General features: G+C 35.9%; 1 protein-coding gene across 3 annotated transcripts in view; it reads left to right on the top strand.

Annotated features, from left to right (window-relative positions):
* LOC149228524 (putative MYST-like histone acetyltransferase 1) overlaps positions 1-18,827 on the top strand; it is a 273,250-nt gene extending 254,423 nt beyond the window's left edge. For 2 of the 3 annotated variants that reach the window (XM_089378253.1, XM_089378251.1), the window contains 2 exons: positions 8,382-8,442; positions 18,378-18,827. In XM_089378253.1, coding sequence (XP_089234379.1) covers positions 8,382-8,442; positions 18,378-18,464 — 148 coding nt within the window. In that variant the 3' untranslated portion in view covers positions 18,465-18,827. The remainder of the gene's footprint in view (positions 1-8,381; positions 8,443-18,377) is intronic. The other variant, XM_089378252.1, reaches the window with a different exon arrangement.
* Positions 18,828-22,121: the final 3,294 nt, after the last annotated feature.

Consider the following 22,121-nt stretch of genomic DNA (forward strand, 5'->3'; position numbering starts at 1 on the left):
AATACCCAGAAATCGTTTTTGGAAATTCCACCCGGAGGCAGTTTTATTAAAATAATTAATTATTTTTAATGGGCCCCTAAGTCTAAACTTAGGAAATTAAAATAATTAATGGGTATTAATCTAAACTGTAGGTGAAACTTCTAGAAGAAGACGGAGATCGAGTCCAAATAATCTGAGCCATTGATTAGAATCTAATTTAGGTCGTTGATTCTCAACTGGAGGATTATATGAAGGACATTGATTGGCACTTGGAGAATACATCAAGTAGAGTTCAAAATATCGAATTTCTGAAGAAAAGCAGTTGTCGGTGAGAAATTCGAAGTGAGCTTTTGTAGTGAGTGGCAGGAATAGTTCCGGTGGAGATTTCTCCTAATCTGTGAATTCTCAGTAGAGGAGGTAGAGAGAGATCCGAGAGAGGCAATGCAAAGCCAGAAGACGCTGACGCAGGGCCACGTAGAGCCTCGAGGAGATTCGAAATTTGCTGGAGGGATTGATTTTTGTAGCTGGAAGCCGGGGTGTGAGACCGGGAGAGCAGAAGTCAGAATCTCAGAGGCAAATCAATCAACTGAGAGGAGTGACGCAGAGCCTAGACAATGTGACGTTGGGTTGATGTAGTGACTGCGCAGAGACATAGATTCAGCCAGGGGCTAGTCATTTAGTGGCTGGACCCGACAGGATTCCTTGTGATAGTGTGAGGTAATCTCACTCATCTCTCTGTCAGTGATATTCTCTGTATTGGATAGCCAGTAGGGCATCCAAATATTGTATTCAGAATTACTATTGCATAATAATAAAACCCTCAGCTGCTGCACTGGTTTTCCCGCATTGGGTTTTTCCGGGGAGATTTATCCAAAAATAACTGTGTAGATGTGTTGTGTGTTTCCTTCTTGCTCAGTTTCTTGTTTTCACATTTTATTTAAATGGTGAAGGCTACAATGTATTAGTTTCGATGTTTACTATAGGAAACAATAAATAATTTGTTCAAGTGATTAACAAATAGGAGAAACGTAATCAGTTGCTGTAGTAGAAATTTGGGCATCCAAATTTTCACATGGGTGCCTCCCTCAGTTGTAGCTGAAATCTTGATGTAATTACTTTTTTTTTAAAGAGGATGAGAAGAAAATTTCTAAGAAGCGTTAAGTGGTTTTTGACCTGGAGGGGTTTTTTCACCTAAAATCTCTGTGTCCACTATTTTTTTCTTTCTGCATTGTTGTATGGTGTTGTCTACCGTTTATGATTATTTGAAGAAGAACAATAATAATAGCTGAAGATTAACTAATGCTTTGAAAAAGATGAAAAAGTGCTAATTCGCTCCCGCTACTCAGTATTTCCAACAAGATGAATATCATCATATACAGAGGTTGAGTTTGTCATCTTGGGAATTTGAATCTCTGGAGTTTATATTGTTGGATCCATTTACCCTTTGGATTTCATTGTTGGAGCATGAACTAGGCCACATTCATTGTTTTTTGGAGTTGAGGTTGTCATCAGGACAAAGCAACGAAAGCACTATAGCAGATGATCTCCATATTTGCAGTGAAGCAGTTCTAGGTTTATGACAATCACATTAAAAGTTAACAAGTTGTGATTCTGTCCTCAAATTGTTCAAAGAAAGGCTTGTTCCAGTGTTTTAAAAAATGGTCGAGCCGACTCCAACTCGGCCAAGTCAGACCGAGTGAATGCCTGGCCGGGTTGGCTCGGTGGCCGAAAGGCCCGAAAAAGAACAGCTGGACGGGTTGTTACCCAGTCGGCCGAGCCAGTCATCGACTCGGCTGGCTCGGTAACAACTTGGCCGACTCGATAACAACTCAGTCGGTTCGGTAACAACTCGACTGACTTGGCGCTTTGAAAAAGATCTTGAAGCACATTTGTCAAAAGTTGTTTTGCCTCCTACATATCAACGGTTGGGTTGTTGTTTATTGCATATTTATAGCCCTAAATTAATCTATCGCTGTGAGAATGTTTTGAAAATTAAAAGGTTGAAGTATGGTTATCCTAGTGGCATGAATCAGAAAACTGAAACAATGCAATAAGCCATACAATGTTTTTAAAAAGGCAAACATTTTTGCAATGGACTAATAGATAAATATTTACCAATGTTCCACCAAGACTCCGGTGCGGGGAGACGCGGGTGCGGTGAGACGCACAGGGGGGACGTGTGGGAGTACCCTCAAATTTTAGGGAAATTTCGAGGGTGCGGGGAGTCGTCGAGGTGTATATATATATATATATATATATATATATATATATATATATAATTCAATTTCATATTCATTGTTCACTGTTCAATAATGAAAGCATAAAAATATTAAATAGACAATTGAAATTTAAATCATTGATCCATCCTCATCGTTCATTTTGATACATACATCATTCATATGACATACTCAAGTGACAAGTCTCATTATTGAATTAATTATTATTCATACATACCATGAGATTCGAAAAACAAAAATAAAAATCAATAATAAAATATTCAAAAACATTGATCGATATCATTCATCATTCAATGGTTCATCATTCTACAATCTACATTGATTTAAAAACTAAATTCATCATCCATCATTCTAGAATCTAAATTGAAAGCAAAACATACTAGTATATTTTCAAAGTTTGAACACTAAATCTATATAACTCAAAGTTTCAAAGTTCAAACTCAAAAATAGTTGAGAGGGAAATGGAAATGACTTTGGGTTGAAATGAAATGAGCTTTAAACTTTAAGGTTTAGGCTTTTAAGTTTTAGTTATTTAGTTTTAATTTTAATTTTTTTTTTAGACTTTTAAGTTTTAGTTATTTAGTTTAAAAAAAATAAAATTTAATGGTTTTGAGTTTTGAATTTTTGATTTTGAATTTTGAATTTTTAAGTCTTATTAGAAAAATTTAAAGGGGGACGCCCAGGCGCACCCTTTTTGGGGAGTCTAGACTCCCATACTGAAGGGGGACGCCCAGAAGCACCCTTTTTGGGGAGTCTTGGGGAGTCTAGACTCCCACACTGGGGAAACGCACCCCCTTGCGTCTCCCCAAGACTCCCCAAAAAGGGTGCGTGGGGAAACGCACCCCCAAGAGACTCCCCGTCCCGGGTGCGTGGGGTGCGGGGGGTGCGCGCACCCGACCCTGGGGGACGCGTCCCCGTGGAACACTGATATTTACCTCTGATTGTTTTGGAGCTTGACCAGAATTAAATCAAGGGTTTTGAGACTTCATTAGGGGCAGATTTCTTGAAATCATCTCCACCAGTCTAGGTAGAAGCATGAGACAAGCCGTCCTATAGCAAAGGCACAAATTTGAAGACATATGTTGATCAGTTCATTGGCTTATCATTTGGTAAGCTATGATTGGTTTCAGAGAAGTGGTATTGTAGTCTAGTGATTGTCCTTGGGCTAAGGCAGAAAAGAATCCTGGCATTGGCGGCTGAGTATGAACTTTGTATTGGACAGTGCACTGGGTGCCGTTTTGATATAATGGGTATATTCTTGAGCCTACTTTGATCATATGTTGTCTTCTCTCTATATTCTAAAGCTTTGTGTCTGGAAACATGAATGAAAATCTTTAAAATTATGTATTTTTATAAAAAGGAAATATTTAATGTATTTTTTACAACGAACGAGTCATTGAAATCAAACCGGATGAGTCGATACTGAGTCGAAGTCGGAGTCAGAGTCGACCCTCGACCATTTCCGAACTGGAGTCGAAGTTTTGAAACATTGGCTTGTTCTCATTATTTGAAGACATTTGTTAGATGGATTACAACAATGCATTAAAATACTTGTCGTGAGCCTTGTATCTATATGTTGTAGCATTGAAGACACTACCTAGAATCACATATATGTCTTGTAAACCTGTGAGTCTTGTAATGCTAAGAGTTCATAGGTGTTTCATGATGAACTCTACATGAGGTGTCCATATGTAAACCTCTGTGTAATTGGGATGAATGTATTGCCATAGCGTTGGTAGTGTTTGTAGGGTGTTGAGTGTAAATTGAAGGGGTTGAATATCTCTATGTTTGAAGTCAGATGTTCCTTGCTAAGTATCATAATTGCCAGTCAAAGTCTATTGGCTAAGTCAGTGTATGTTGCTTAGTGTTTGATGGACTTATGAGTTGAATGTAATTTTGTTTATGGGTCAAATCTATGTTGCAGGAAACGTGGTATAGAGGTCCTTTTCCGTACGGAAACGGGTACGAAACGAGGAAACGCGTTTGGTACGGCCATGAAACGCGTTTCCGGCCGTACTGCCACGTTTCCCAAAATGGAAATGTGGCCAGTACGGCCGGAAACACGTTTCAGGGCCATACGACCCACGTTTCCTCATTAACTTGTTTTTTTTTTAATTTACTTTTAGGGTATGTTAGTGACTTCTTGTTGCTTTTAGATGCGTGTCTAAAGTTATAAAAGTGAATTTTTGCCCTAGTGTTGATATGCAGTTCATCAGGAAGTTTGAGGGATATGCAGTTCATGGTAATGTTAAATTCTTAAAGTAAAAGTGATATTCTCCTTTATTTTTCATTTTCATCCTTTTACTTAAATTTTTAACATTACTATGAAATGACTCAGGATGTTTGAGAGTGGTTTCGCCCTCATTGGATTTCATGTGGAAAAAGTAGAATTTTAAATCTCACTCAAAATCCAGCAGACTTATTTGTTTTTCAGGATTTCAGGATTGGGGGGATTGCAATGTTTCCATTGGATTTTATCATGTACTAGGGTATGGAACTTGTATTTAATCAAGAGAACCAAGCCCTTTATGCAGGGGAAAGTCCCAATAATCAAGATCATGTAGGGCACTAGGGTATGAAACGTGTATTTAATCAAGAGCACTAAGGTCATTCGACTATGTAGGAGGAGACTCCCAATACAACAGTGGTCCTTCTAAAGAATGGGATGTGGATGCAGAAAATCCTGATTTGGATCTCTCTCTTGCAGCCTTATAGTCTTTATTGTACTTGCAGCCTCATATATCAATATAAATAAAGGCTGATTTTGAGATTTGTATATGTAATAAAGGTTGCTTTTGGATATTCCGATATTTTTATTTTCATTATGTGATCATTCATGAGTAAATGTGATGTAAATTAAATCTTAATGTTTAAGTGTAATAGATTATAATGTATCATTTATGCTTTATGATTGCACACACACACACACATATATATTTAAATATTTTCAATATATATATATATATATATATTTGTGTTTCCCCGTTTCCAAAATTTGGGGAGGTCGCGTTTCGTATCGCTTTCCGTTTCGGAAACTCGTACCCATTTCCCCGTTTTGTGCAACTTAGGGTCAAAGTCTTGAGTCATATCTTGTACAAAATTGTAAACCTTGCTGCTAAATGATGGAAATTGAGAAGACCTTTAATGAGTTCGAAAGAGGATGGTACTAGCAATAGTTCAAGAAATTACTTGCACTTGGTGCTTGGGGCTGCAATGCTTCTTTGGATGAAAGAGCAAAATTGAATGACAAACCCTTTTTAAAAGGGGTACATTCTATCCTACAACTGGAGAAAATAATGGGTTTGCAGAAAGAGCTGGAGGTAGGGAATTGGCTCTTTGCACTTGGGTCAAATCTGAAGAACATGAAGATGACTACAAAAAGTTTCCTTAATCTTGAGGAATTGGATTCACACCTTTTCAAGGTGGGCCAATCAAACTTGAGGTTTCTAAATTGGACACTCAAATTGACAATTGTTAAATTATGGTATGTTCTATGCTTAGAGCAGTTTACTTCTTTTCTTCTTATTAGCCACAGATTAGCAATCACATATACATTAAGTAAAGTGCAGATAGAACATTAAATTATCAACAAAAAGCAAGCCAAGACAAGAGACACAAGATGTGGCGGCTAGCTAGGGACAAACCCCAATGCGGGGAAACCCTTTGATCAAATCTTCTTTTATCTTCAATAGTTCAGCATAGAGAAATAGTACAAAATCATAATTCTGTAATTTTATATTAGCAGCAGCAAAACCTAGATTAGAAAAGTCAAACTTGGTCAAACGAGTTGAAATTGACCTCCAATATGCTTGGTCAATTACTGACCAACTAGCCTTCGAACAGCTTGAAGAAACAACCCTTGAACATCCCCAAAAACACAGTCAAATTGCTGTTCACTGAAGTCAACCTGCGGCCCAAAACTAGGGCAGTCAACACTGGTCAAACTTGTGGACGGATTGCCTCGATTTTTGTGCCAAAATCTACAGCCTGCCTAGGAGAGGCAGCCACACCAAAACCGCACCCTTGATGAGTCAACACGGTCAAAGAGACCTTCAGCATCTTCTGCGTCCTCCTTGCCCTAATGCGTCCTCCTTCCCACGTGTGAGCTGCTCCGTGTATAACCCAAAGCTAAGGAGAGAGGGAAGAATGAGTGAGATGAGATGATGAGAAAATGAATCAACCTCTCTTGTATTTATATGATTCACTGGACATGTGTGCCACACATTTAATTGTTGGCCGACCTTGACAATTTGTCAAGTAAATAAAATAAATTCATATCTCCATAAATACTTGTCAGAATCGGATGATCTTTAGATCAATCGTACACCTCTCAACAAGAGGAATCTAGGAAAAATATCCGCTGCCATGAATTGGTGACCCACATGGAGTTTGCCCTAGTTGCCAATTTTAACAACAATGCTTGCCTTGATCCAACCTAGATTCTCGAAGCACCCTTGTGAAGGGGTCAAACTTATGGTAGCCTCTTGTCTCAATAAGACTATTAGAATAACTTCACCTATGCTTCCTTATAATGATGACATTATGGGGAAAGTTTTCTCGCCAATAGAGAACAACCTTCAGGATCTATGTTACACCTTGGGTCCTACCATTGGCAAAAGGCTCAAGACTTAGAAATCATGGCTAGAGTTATGGGTAACTGCAAAATGTTGCAGTCCAGGTTGTTGACCATTTGGAGGGAGGAACAGTCTGCCTCATTTGGTGCTTACGAACTAGCCGTAAGGTTGGTTAAGCAAAACTTAAAACTATCCATAATGCAGTTGACCAAGGAGGAGCTGATGAGGATGGGAATTGGTGGTGAAGAACAAGATGCAAAGGCTCAAACATGCAACAAAAATGACTTGAGGAGAGGTCTTTGCTTCATCTGCAAGGAAGCTAAACACTCATGCTCAAGTGAGATGATGGGAGAGATTCCTTCTATTGAGGATTCTTCTTCTATAGATGAGTCTATTGATTCTCACAAGGAGACCTTTGAGGAGCATGAGCAGTCATGTGAAGTTGTTGACAACAACGCAAATATGCATCCACGTTTGACGGATTAGTATGATGAGCATTTGGTTGCTCCATGAGTGAAGAAGACCAAGGATACATTCAGGGAGATGAGTTAATAGTGATGATCTAGCTGGGAGAGCACATAGAGGAGTGTGACTTAGATGAGGATGTTGAGCCATCCGTGGAAAGATAGTTAGAGACTCATGTTAAGGCCATGTTGAGCCATGTTAAGGCTCATTAAGTTCCGAAAATTTGCCAAATATTCCGTTTGGAATATTACACTAGGCACTTCTTGCATTCAAATACACCACTTTCCTAGTATGCATAGTTTGGCCCAAGGTGGGTGCCACTAGCAATAGCCTTGCTTGGGAATTAAACGTTTTTAGGCAACAACATAACAACTGTCAATGCTTATTTCCTTGTTTTACTATTATATGTCTTGGGTGTGTTCATTGCATCTCACTCCACTCCACTAGCTTCACTTTTTTTTTACCATGCTTCTTGGTGACACTTGGCCTTGTGCACCCACAATAAATTAATCCTTAATCATCCCTCATGGCACATGGTTCTTGGATTTGATCTCCTTGATGCTTGTTGACCTTGGATTTTTCACAATGTTGATTTAAGCACATGCACGGAAAAGTTAGAGAGGGAGAGAAGAGAGAGAGTGGATATATCATTCAATGTGTGCTTTTGATGTGCATGAAATCATGATGTCTTGTGAGAGGAGAACAATATGTGCAAGACAATCATAATATTAACACAACTTAAATGCTAATTAATATTTACATGTCTTAACCTTGTTTATGACTATATGGCTTAATTCACAATATTAAAATACACTTTTAACATGCATTAGCTCTAAATTTGCCTGAGCTTTTTTCCTTGGTCATTTTGATGCAAATGTGATTCCATTTTACTCTTACGTATTAGTTTATGGATTTATTTTGCTGCTTGAATCACTTTTTCTTCATATAGAAGTATTGACGGCATGGATTGATTTCACTGTTCACAATCTTTTTCACTTGAAAACTTATGATATCAAATCTACACAAGATGACATGGTTATAATATGTTTTGTTCTTGATAGAAAGAGATGATTAATTTCTAGTTTTATAATTCACGAACTATATTTTTCTTCTGCGGGAATTTCAGGTACTACAAGGGACAACACATTATCTCTATTTCAGCGAAGGTGATTGAGGAACATATGAAGGTATTTGAACCAATAGCATATGCCAAGTTCATTGAGTAATTGGTTTTCCTTGTTGAGATGCGTTGCATCTCTGTAAACGTGCATTAAGATTTGTGTGCATGTTTGAGGGTGGCAAGATTGATGATAAAAATTAGATTAGCAATTTACAACCACTTAAAGCAGAATATAAAAACAACAAACTATATTGAAATTACTCATTAAGCATGCTAAATCATCATAGCATTCAGCCCCACTAGCTTGTCAAGTCAACATAATAAACAACCATAAATCAACTCATAAAAAGGAGGACAGATCCAAAAATCAGTACAGAATTCAGGACAGCAATGGTATGACTTATTATGACAATAAGGAAGATAATCTGATAAATTCCAGTGCCTCAGGTCATTCCAAGTTTGTACAAGTCCTTTGAAGGGAACAAAGTTTCTTCTTCAGATTAATCATTCCAAAAGACTTGGAATATAAAGATATCCATGAGGATACAAATATTATATAGAATAAGAATACAAATGAGAGCTAGAGGTTTGCTTATATACTATGCAGGTGCCCCTTCATGGAGAGTCATGTCTCATTTAGACATGACTGTTCAGCCTAACTACTAATTAATTAATCATTATTAATTATTATCATTTACATTATTTCTTATATATTTATTCATAACATTGCTTTTTTCAAAAAGCTTGTCGATGAAAAAGACTTGATCTCTTTTTCGGTTTCAAATGTCTTTTCTTATCGGAATAGTCATCTCCGTCAATACAAGTTGATATGATCATCTAAGTGACAAACAAAATTGTCGCACTGAGAAGGGATCAAACTATCCTAGATTTATCTTCTGTGGGATCAAATTTTGTGATGAATAGTTATGATAGGAATGCATGCATTCTGCAAATTCCAGTATCCTTGGGAACATAATTTTGTTGTTTATTTTTTGAGCGATACTGGTACGTAACTTGATTGAAAAGTCTGCTCTTGTGATTTGGATGTTGATACATAGCTCCTTTCGTCTGGCTTTCCTCTATCATAATAGTGGTTGATTCTTGGTTTTCTTCAGACACTATTGTTGTTAAGTTGGCGACTGAATCATCATTTGGAATGTCCCTTGTCTGGATTGCAACTTCTGCATACTTGTGATATTGACTGGATCAATATTTATTCCCTTATCTTCAACTTGGACTGAAACGACTCACGACTTCAATAATTCACCTTGAAGTTGTTCTAGGTTGTCATTCAACGATTTCTTGTCATTTTAAAGTTTTATTTATTTGCGTGAGTAGGGTTTGGTTATCATTCCTTAAACGTACAAGTTCATCATTTCTTGAAGTGTTGACTTTATTCTTGGTAGCTTCATCATTTTTTAAACTTTTGATTTGTTCTAATAATGTTTGTTTAAGGCTCTTAAACCATAATTTTTCTTCTTCTTGTTCTATTAAATGCTTCTTGAGTTCCTTCTTTGTGGCTTTGGCTTTCTTGACTTGTTCGAGTAGTTTTTCATTGTGATCTCTGAGGCGCGAAATTTCTGTCTTTATTGCAGATGGCTTCTTCAAGCTCTTTTTGTTTTTTTTTGTTATCTTGAAACATCAAGTCTGAAATATCCTTAAAGTCTTCTGATGAAGGCTTTATCAGTTTTGACTTCATTGTCACATCCTAGAAGATGGTCATCGTCCTCTTGTAAGGAAACATCAAAATCTTTTTTTCTAAGTTAAACATGAACGTACCTAATAGCTTAAACCAAGGTTGACCGAGAATTATGTCAATCTTCCTATTATACATAGTTGCAACATGGAATTGAGATATGTACTCATAATGATCTACTGTCACTTGTAAATCACTAATTGCATACTCCTTTTTGCCACAAATATCTATTCTTTCACCAATGCTTGGCTCTTGAATTAATAACTGATTTTCCAAATTAATATTGATGTAATTTTCCTCGTTGCTTGTGCTGATAGCGATATTAATTTCTTTTCCTTGGATACTTCCTTTTAATGAAATTAAACTATAATCCATAATCGAAAAACCATTGTAGGAAAATCGTCCTTCCCTTGTTTCCTGATTAGACTCCATTTTGTATTTGTCCCAATGAACTTAGGGCGTTTTAAGTAGCCCTTTTTTTTAATAAACTAAATAAATTGATTGATTAATTATATAGTGGTATAACTATATATTATAATTGTATAATTATTTAATATAACTATATAATTAAAATTTTATATAGTTTAAATTTTATATAATTAAACTTCTATAATTTAAACTTATTAAGTGGGGAGACTTGAGGGAATGATGGCAATGATTGATGGCTTCACTTGGTTGACTGAGATAAGGGAGATTGGTGACCAGACAGACGTGCAACGTGAAAGACGGAGACGGTTGGTCGAGTGGGTACAATAGTCGGGCGGGATAGTTGTAAGAGTTTTAGTGGTCGATGTGATGGGCTACGACAACAGGGCGAGCAATAACTTGCAAAAACCTTGGCAAGTTCGTTCACAAAGACAAAATGTGATAGCGCTAACACTTTGTCTCTCTTGAGTCTTGACTTGCATGACAATTTGTCATGGAATTCCTGTAACCGTGTGGATGGAGGGCGAAGTTCCATAGTCTATCTGGTCTGGTAGGCTCGCAACGATATTAACGACGATTGAAGGGTGGAGGAAATGGTAACGGTGTGGGCCAAGAGCAGTGGCAGGGTAATATCACTGAAACGATGTGTTGGTCGAGTCGGTAGTTTGTGTGGCCCGTCGGCTTCCCTGTGGTGAAGGCAACAACAGATGGGCTCAGTTGAGTTGCGGCAACAGTATGGCGTCAGTGAGCGGTAAACGACCTGTTGTTTAGTATGTGGCAGCGTCGGTGTTAATACCATCCAGTCACAGGTTTTACTCTTTATTTTTGTTTTATATATGTAATTTTTTCTCCCTTTTTTGTATTTTTATATAGCTTTTGTAATCTGTATTAGTATATGTTTATTTTATTTTATTTTATTTTTTTATAATATTCTTTTTTCGATTTTTTTAAATAATAATAATTTTTTTATTTTATTTTAATTTTAATTTTTTAATTGTATTTCTTTTTATCAATGTTTTAAAACTCCGACTCCAACTCCGACTCGGTATCGACTCGGTTGGTTCGATTTCAATGACTCGGTCATTGTAAAAAATACATTAAATATTTTTTTTTTTATAAAAAAACATAATTTTAAAGATTTTCATTCATGTTTCCAAACACAAAGCTTTAGAATATAGATAGAAGACAACATATGATCAAAGTAGGCTCATGAATATATACATTATATCAAAATGGCACCCAGTGTGTTGTCCAATACATACATGATGATAATATAGAGATTAAAACAAAAACACATAACCAAGGAGGCTAGAAATGGCCTCTACAACAAAAGTAAACTGTGACCAGTACTACTAGCTACTGCTAGAGGAGCCAACATCATTTGGCTCAACCTTTGAATCAGAGTCAGACAGGGAAGCCCATGGCTCCTCCTCATCATCATCTCCAACTGTACCTGTAGAAGTGGTAGCACTAGTAGGCTGCTGGCTACTGGCTATTGAGATAGACGAGATATGCGCTTTCGTCGTGGTTGAGTAGAGGAAGCGTCTGCAACTGGAGGACTTGGGGCTGGCCCTGAGGCTGGTACAAGTGGATTTGCATTCAACTGAACATTATGTTCAAGTGATGCCTCCGTTTGTAAATCAAAATCAAGATCCTCATCATAATCAAACTCTGCTGGATGACTCTCCACTACCCAATCTGATGTTGGATCAATATCTTCCAACACAATGGGATTTGAATCAGTTCTTTTGTTTAGCAATTGGTTGCGTTTGAGCCAGAGGTTGTATTGGACATAAACTAGATCATTTAAATGCTTTTGATCCAAACGGTTTCTCTTCTTCATGTGAATCCTCTCAAAGGCAGACCAATTGCGCTCACACCCAGTAGCACTGCAAGTTTGACTCAAAATACGAATTGCAAACTTCTGCAATTGAGGACAATGGCTACCAAAAGCCTCCCACCAAAATAAGTATTAAGAATTTGAAAATTGAAATTTTTGTTTACCTGGCTCATTTGCTTCCCTTGCAATCTTTGCTAGGTTCTTCCTAAAAGTTCCTGTGGTTTTGCTGAAAGTTGTGACCTATCAGTGTATCTCTAGTTGATCACACTCCAATGGGATCATGCGATCAATGCAGTCAATCAATCCATCTCTAACCTCCCCACTCAAAGGTCCTGTTGCCAAATCTTTATAATGATATCATGGGTTCAAAAAATACCTAGCTACGTGTATAGGGCGATGGAGTTGATTGTTCCATCTTTCATCAATGATTGCCCACTTTATCCTTGTATACCCTCTTTATTTGCTCCTTTGCTTGATCCATAGCCTCATAAATGAAGCCCATAGCCAATTTTTCCCCATACACCAACCGCAACACCTTAACCAGTGGCTCAACAACCTTCACAATCTCTGCTGCCTTTCTCCAAAATATTTCTTCATTAACTTTCTTTTTCAATTCTTTGCCTTCCTGTTTGTGAGACCACTGGCTTTGATTCCATTCAGCACTGGAAAATATCTTTTGCAAGTTTCTATGTTGTGAAAGCATAGATTGCAATGTCAAAAAATGAGTAGCAAATCTAGTGATGGCAGGCCTAATAATATCCCTGCCACCTGTATGTCTCCTCATAAGGATGAAAATCCATGAATGGTTGTAGATAAATTTTGTTATGCTTTTGGCATGATCTACAGTGTTTTTGACTCAATCTAATTTGCCAATACCTCAAGCATGAGGTCTATGCAATGTGCAGCACATAGGGTCCAAAATATGGTTTTGTGTTTTTCCTCTAACAATTTACCAGCAAGAACATAGTTATAGGCATTATCTGTGATGACTTGAACAACATTAGCCACCCCCACCTCCTCAACAACCTCATCCAATAATTGAAACAAAATTTTTCCATCTTTCACCCTATTAGATGCATCCACTGATTTTAGAAACATGGTTCCCTGTGGGTAGAAGATAAAAAAGTTTATAATGGTACGGTTCCTTTGATCAGTCCATCCATCTGACATGATGGTACATCCTGTTCTTGCCCATGAGTCCTTGAAATCTTTCAAATGCTCATTAATGGAGGCAATTTCTTTCTGCAAATGATACCCCCTTATCTCATGCACAATAGGGCCTTTGAAGCCTTTTCCAGCAACATGTATAGCATCAAACATAGGCTCATAATATGGTGAACTTGAAGGATTGAAGGGGATATCAACATCATACCACCATCTACATATGTAATCACAAGCAATCTCCCTCAATTCTTTTTTCCAATGGTCGTCTAAAGTGGGCTGCAAAGTTCTACTAGCTTCAGGACCATGTGCATCTGATGGAGAGGAGGGTGTGACAGTGAAATAACTTTTGATATCCATATCACCCTTCTTTTTCATTTTACCCTTAGCATTTTCTTGAATAGACTCCAAAGAGGGAGGAACATATCGGAAGGGGTTGGATGCATCAGTACAAGGGATAGAAGAAGAACCTTCAAAATCAAAATGGGGGTTGCTAGCCATCATTTTTTGTATACTCCTCTTCCTCCCAATTTCTGCCTCTAATTCTTTTTGCCTAGCCTTTTCTTCTTTAGACTTCTCAAAGTTATTCAGCAAATCCTTCCTAATCTCCCCAATCTCCGGTGATTCACATGGAGTAATTTGGCCTCTAATCCCTGCCAAGTGTTGTTTCAGCCTATTAATGCCCCCAGGACCATCCTTAATTTTTCTGTGGCAAAATTTGAAATGCATTTGACTATCAACCATTTCAACATATGCCCAAGCAACATCTTTCACTCTAGGTGCCATTTTTTCACTTGGAAATCAAAGGAAAAAATTTGAAAATGAAAACAAAAAAAATAGCATTGCTTCAATGTTCATTTCTTTCACAAAAAACACTTTTTTCAATTTCCAGATTTGCACCAAAAAAAAGAAGCAGAAACAGATTTTTAGACGTAAAAAAAAAATACCTCTAGGCACAAACTGCCTCCTCAAAGTTGCTCAAACAAACCAACTCCTCAATGCTGCCCAAGGAGCTCCTCTCTCCTGCTACAATGCTTGCCCAAGACACCTCACTGCTGCTCCAAAAACAAACTCCACAACTCCTCACGAACTCTCACTCAAATGTAATGAGATCGCTGTGAGGAAAGGACAGGGAAATGGACCCCAAAGAACCCAAGGCACATTAGAGTGGGCTTTGGGGTCCCAAAAAACCAATTTAAGAAAAAAAGGTTCGCTGAAATTCGTTGACTGGTCGCTCTTACCGAGCCCGCTATGTTGTTACCGAGCTGGCTCGGCCGGCTGGGTAACAACTCGACCGACTGGTCTGATTCACTCCCTGTTTCGACCCGACCACCCTTTGATCTGGATTGACTCGGCTGTTTCGGAGTCGATTCGGCTGGGCTTAAAACAATGCTTTATATATATAATAATTTTTTTTTGTTAAATAATAATTTTTTTTCTTCTAATAATGGCCAAAGGCCTAACAGCACACTTGAGAAACTCCAAAATTGGTAGCGAAATGCTAGAATCACAACGGAACATAGTTGACGACAGGTTGATGGTCAAAAGTCAGATCAGACATACCAAATGAAGCGAACAAAGTTCCTTCTTCAGATTAATTACTCTAGAAGGCTTGGAATATAAAGAAATCCATGAGGATACAAATATTATATATTAAATGTGTGAATAAGAATGATGATACAAATGAGAGCGAGAGGTCTGCTTATATACTATGCAATTGCCTCTTCATGGAGTGTTATGTCTCATTTAGACAGGACTCTTCAGCCTAATTACTAATTAACTAATCATTATTAATTATTATCATTTACATTATTTCCTACATATTTATTCATAACATTTTTTAAGCTCATTCCAAGCAAGGATGATTCCAAAGCTCCCAATTCCTAGCTAGGGTATCCAAAATCACTGCAAAGCCTAACTAGAAATACGCTGGCTTAGAAACATATCCAACAAAGCTACACAAGCCTCTTTAGGGAGTTCAACAGCAACAAGCATCATAACCACTGTCTTGTTGATGAGAGTAGCTTAGGCAGGTACTTCTGCAAAGTTCTGAGTGTCTAGACATGCGAAAGTAGCCTAATTGACTCTTAACTGTAGCAATTACTTTAATTATTAAAGTAACTTACTTTTATAAAATAAAGTGAGTTAATCTAATGAAATGCTCAAGTTATTTTCATTAGTGAATTAGATGAATCTCAACTGTTGATTTCAAGTGATGTTGAGATCTAATTTTCAAGTTTCAACTGTTAATCTCTTTGGAGATTAGGGTTGTGGATTTGGTTATTAACTCAAATTTATAAAAAGAAGGCTAGGCTAAGGGAGGAGGCACATCTTTGAGCACAAGACAGTGATTGGGTGAAAGACTTTTATCCAAGAGTGTAGAGTTTGAGGAAGAGTGCAAGGGGCAGCAAGGGAGAAGGATCCAAAGTGACCAATCAAGATCGAGGGACAAATCCATGGAGGGCTTGATCAGCTGGTATAACTTCAAGGTTTTGCTGTATTTGTATTTTTCATAGAGGGCCATTATCACAGGAAGGAAGCCCTTTTGTGCTGTAAATTATTAGTGATGAAACAATAGATTTGATGGGCAGTAAGTTTTGTGTATGTGAATGAGATTTGTTAATGTTTGCTACCGTTGTTTATCTTTATTTATGTGGTAAAATCTCAACTGTGCTTTTTATTCAGAAGATTTGTGTACTAAGTAATTTACAGCAAGGAATTTGCTAGGAAATAATTACCCAGGTTGTTGTGGTTAGGAAAATTAACATGGTATCGGAGCTTTGTCTCAGGGGGACCAATTTTTGAAGAAGTGCACAGAGGCACAAAAGCCAGATTCGTATAAGAATTGTGAGGACTGCGCAGTCTAGGTTCACATGCAGAAGAAAAATCAACAAAAGAGGTCATACATAGTTGGGCCAACTTCAGAAATGCCACTAGAAATAGTTCCACAATTATAGCGTGACTGTAATTCTGTACTTAGTGGAAGGGACGGTATTCTTTTATCATCAAAACCCTGCAAAGATACTTGGTACATGGGGCAGGTTGAATTTTGCCTTAACCATAAGGCAATACAGTTGGTATGAAAGTTAGGCTCACATATAATTAAAATGCGCAATATGCCTTTTCCTTGATATTCAGGAAGGCATATTGTACATTTGTCTCTGATGAAGTTGATGTCACTTGCTTCAGTTTCCCAAAAAGAACACTCTCTGTTACTGCAACCCTAGACATATTGTGGATCCCATTATCTGTTATCTTTTCCAGGTATGGCCATGGGTCATACTGTCTTCTGCGATAAGCAAGCAGCTGGGATAATTCAAATTGACCGCCCTTCTAGAAAAAGCTCTGCATTAACACAGCTCTGGCCTTTTGTTTACCAGAAGCAATGTTCTGGTTCCTGTGACTTGATATGCTAAATTCATCCAGAACAATGGATAATTCTTTTGATAAATTTTACTAGTGATAGTATTCTGAAGCTGGCCTTCATCATATGAAATACATAGAAAGAGGGTTTTTCATTGATCAAAAGCATGCACAATGAAGAGAACCAACAGAGAAACCATGATAGTCTACCTCAGGCCAATATAAAAGTAGCATCATCTCCAAACCAAAGGAAAAGATGTGTACCCCAAGTCCATCAGCAGCCCTATATGTCATCTAGAAAACCCTTTGCTAAAATAGTGGTAACAGGTCCATTTCCTATGAAATTGATTTGCAAGGGGATATTAGACATGTTATGTGGATCTGCAAAGTTGCCAAAGCTTTCTTGGATTGTGTAGTTGTTGAGTATACTATAGGGGACAAATAGATGGCTAGACAAACATGAAGAAACATTTGGGGTGCCATAAGACTGACAGGTGTTTCCTTTTTAATATGAATATGCTGATGTTGTGCAACTTTAAATGGGGAGACTAGTCCATGTTATTTGGATGAAATCAAGAAATTTTTTTGTACGAGTTATATTTTTTTGGTATTAATTAATTAATTAATTTTATTTAATTTTTCAATCTAATTTGGGGGGATTGGTAACTAAAACATACAATCATTGCTTCCATCAAGGATCACATAGTGCTGCTGCCAAGAAAAACCCTTGACCTATTATGATAGTCCTCAAACCATACCAAGCAAGTTTAGCCAGGATTCAAACTGAGGTGGATGGCATTATCACCGTAAGTCCCAGCCACTTGGGCTACCCCTGACAGGCTATCGAAGTTAGCAGTATTAATTTCAGCTAATGTTGGCATTTTTAGGGAAGATGTAGATTCTTGAGCTTGGAGCCAAGGCCAGCTGCTGGATTTCCTTGCCCATGCATGTAGATTTTTGAATCTGGAGCCGGGGCCAACTGCTGACTTTCTTTTCCTATGTATGAAGGGTATCCTGTATACTCTTGTTGTGGCTGGATGATGTATTTTTCTTAATCTTAATTTCAGTGCAGTGATATAAGATAAATTTCCCAAAAGAAAGAAATAAATCCTTTACATGTCTTATTTTTCTTAACCTTAATTTCAGTGCAGTGATATAAGATAAATTTCCCAAAAGAAAGAATTAAATCTTTTACATGCCTTTCAACTTGTCGATATCATGTTTGCCTTGGTCATTTGAGCCCTTTTAGTTGTTTACGGCAGTTCCGCCAACAATATTAATTGGATTTTCTTATGTCAGATGCCCAAGCTTTATGATCTTTTGTTCCACTATATTTGTAGATGCATCTAGGCATCTTTCATTTGTGGATAACTTAAATATTTGGAATCAAATTAATAGGTGAACAGTCACTGATGTATGTTGAACTCAGTTGATATTTTGTATGTGCACAGACGTGCATGAGTGTACCTATAGTTGTATAGATTCTTGAGAATAATGTTATTATGTTCTTCTGCAGAGCACTTCAAAAACAAAGTGGTCTATTGATCCTTCAAAGCTTCATTGGACTCCACTTAGCAACCCATTAACAAGGAGAACGAGATAACACCTCTTACATATTGAATCGCGGGAGCTAAATGCTCCAAGGCCATGAAACTTGTAATTCACATCCGAAATTGAGTTGTTTAGAGACATACACAGAAGATAGGATATTACAATATCATTGAACAGATGATATTGCTAGTGTATAATTTGTAAAAGGGTGTGGATGATCTAAGGAAAATTTTGACTGAAAAGTATACATAGGTATAGCTGCTTGAAAAATTGTACCAATTTACAAGTTATAGAAAATATAAATAGAGGACATACATCTGAATAACGCGGTCTTTTGTATTTATTTATGTAACTGTGGATTTCTGATGTAAATTTCATGAATTTAAGAAAATAAAGCATTGTTTATAATTTAAAATTGCATTTATTTATGTAAATGTGGATTACTGATGAATGCAAATTTTATGAATGTAAGAAAAGAATGCGTTGTTTATAATTTAAAAACATGTTAAAGAAGGTTGTTGATTGATTTAAAGGTTTAGTTTTCCCATAATTATTTAGAAAATAGTTTTGTTTTGTTTTGTTTTTTTTATCGTTCAGTACAAAAAAAAGCAGTATTTATATTTATATAAAGTATATTTACATATAGAGTCAAAGATATGCTTAAACAAAAGATAAAAGACTTTGCTGATCACAGCGTTGCTGAATCTGAATAAACCTACATGGAGAGATGAAAGTAGAAATATGTAGCAAAACAGACAATATCCGTCCATAGACACAAGGATGACCTTTCAGGTCCATATAGATAAAGCAAACCCCACCAAATTGAGAAATGCAAGAAGGTAATAGACAAACATACATTTTCTGAAGAGGTAGAGGCATAAGCAAAAGAAATATAATTTGGATGAGACAAAAACAAAATAGTTTAAGTACCCGGCAAGGAAAAATCTTCAATCTGATAATTATTTAGAAAATAGTTATTTAGCAATAAGTAGTTCTTAAGTTTTCCCCACTAATTAACAAATTTTACAACCATATTTTAATATAAAGATAGTAGTTTTTTTTAAGAATTTTAGTTTCTTGTTATCGTTTTTATAGAAATATGAGGAAATTTTAAAATTATTACGAGATTTAAGAAGTAACTTACAACTACATATTTTTTTTCTACTGGCTGGTTATTAAAATTTCCTTGGAATATTTTGTTATTTTGTAACATCAAATGTATGAAACTATACTTGATAAGAAATAACACAATTAATATATTTAGAAAAGTATAATGAAAGTATGTTGTAATATATGCGGCTTTGCACCTTTTCAATGAGTTTCGATTGTGTTGGAAAAGTTGATTGAATAGTACCTTAAAGGTAATTGTAATATATGAAGGCCGTTTAAACATCTTAGACATTAAGTTTTTATATTTTAAAAGTTATTTAGACTTTCTTTTGGTGTTTATAGATATTGTTATGGTTTAATTGAGAATTTTCAACATCTTATTAATTTAATATTTTTAATGTTTATAGATATGGTTATGGTTTAATTGAGAATTTTCAACATCTTATTAATTTAATATTTATATTATTATAAAGTTAAGAGTAAATAAATTCTAATCGAGAAATAATGGGAAAATTTTAAATGTCATGATAAATTTAGAAATTGAAAATGATATTTTTCTATTTTATTATTAATAGTGGATACTTATTTACTACTAGTAACCACAACATATATCAATAAAAATGATGACTAGATGATTCTTTTGTTACACAAGATGCTCCAAAAAAAAGTTGCTTGAATAGTATATTAAAGCTCATTGCAACATATGAAACATGTTTAAATGCCTTTATGAGTTTAATTGTTTATGTTTCTAAAGTTGTCTGGACAATTTTTTTTTTTAGTCTTTATAGATATTGTTCAATTGAGAATTTTCAACATGACACTGCTTCTTGAATGACAGTTTCAAAATAATTTTATTATTATTATAGAGATATAAAATTAAGAGTGGATAAATTTGGGCGGATATTATGGATGCTCTATCCACAAAGTTTTTTAAATCCTCTTGCAAGATACTAGAGGTACATGTGGGTGTTAATATTATCAGATCGGGATCTTCCTCCTTATCTTTTCGAGAGCATTTATTTGGTCATGGTTTATTTGATCTGATCGTTCCACGTAATCTCTTAAAAGGTGTTCTGAGATCCAAATATTCCTCTACCAAATCCTCCTCTCTGTGGTGGTTGATTACTGGTCCCTTTTGTTTCATTTTGTTACCAAAATGCATAATATTGAAATAGGAAAATGAGAAATAGTTGGAAAATGGCATGATAAATTTAGAAATTGAAAATTGTAAATGATCTTTTTGGTACTTCATTATCAACAGTGAATACTTGTTTACTACTAACAACATTAACATAGATAGACAAAAATGATGACTAAATGATTAGATTAATCTTTTTCATAACATATGTTCCAAAATAATCTTTAAAAATCATTGAAAAAGGTAGGCATTATGTTTTGGACATGTTTCTCTCTTCATTTAGTTGTAACGAAGTTGACTCATCAAGCCTAGACGAGTCAACTTGGGAGACTTATTTGCGTGCACATAAAAAATCTAAGTATCAAGGAGTCTACTTAGGTCTAATTTGACTCAAACTAAATTTTGTATCCATGCAAAGTCAAATTGTCGATTTTAGTTGAACCTGATCAATTTTGATTATTATGGTTCTATGTTTTGATGAGTTAATTTAGGAGATTTAATTGACTCTGCATAAAAGGAAAATTTAGTGAATCGACTTGGGCTTGGCTTGACTTATGCCAATTTTTGTATCCATGTAAAGTCAAATTGTTAATTCTAGTAAAACTTGGGTAGTCTTGGTAGCTATGATCCAATTTCTGGACAAGTCAACTTGGAAGGCCTAGTCAAGTTTGTATCCCAAAACAATTAAGCATTAGGGAGCGACCTTGTGTTCAATTTGATTAGAGTTAATGTGTGTACCCATGTGAAATCAAATTCTCTATTTTAGTCAAACTTGGTCAATTATGGTAATTATGCTTCAGTGTGTTTGTTTTATATGAATCTCAAGACTTGCCACACATTTTCTATTAAGAAACTATTTTTAAATGGTACATTCTCTATCAATTCAATTGGGAATTTTGCATAGTTAGAAGTTAACAAAATGTTAATTAAAGATTCTCAAATTAAACAGTGTTGTGAATACAAAGGATAAGTATAAGAGGTTTGAGTGTTGAGTAAGTTCTCAATGTGTGAAGATGCAAGAATTAAATGAAGTGCTTTATTGAGCATTTAGCACAACATGAAAGTAGTCTTAGAAAAAAGTATCATATATAATATTTCTGAGAGAAATTTTCATGGCTTTTCAATCATTTTTTTTATTTCCTAGTTGTATTTTCTTAGTATGGCCTACAATAAAGAAACAGTGATAATGTCTAATTTAGTTAGCATTTATATTTGTATATGCTTATGACAAAGTAGGGATGTTATTATCAACTATATGTGTAGGTGATAAGGTTTCTTGTGTTTAAACTTAGGAAATATATGGTATTTTGATGCTGGAAAAAAGAGAAGTTAGTGTGTAGTTGATTGCAACTTTGTGTAGATAGTGATGGGTGAAGATATCCACAAGTGTGAAGATAGAACTATAGTTTTGTGTTAGAGGATGTGCAAGATTAAAAGTTTGTTTTAGGCTTGACATGCTTA

The sequence above is a fragment of the Pinus tabuliformis genome, chromosome J, assembly GCF_031772625.1.
Source record: "Pinus tabuliformis cultivar Carrire ecotype Pingquan chromosome J, CPIR1, whole genome shotgun sequence".
NCBI lineage: Eukaryota > Viridiplantae > Streptophyta > Pinopsida > Pinales > Pinaceae > Pinus > Pinus tabuliformis.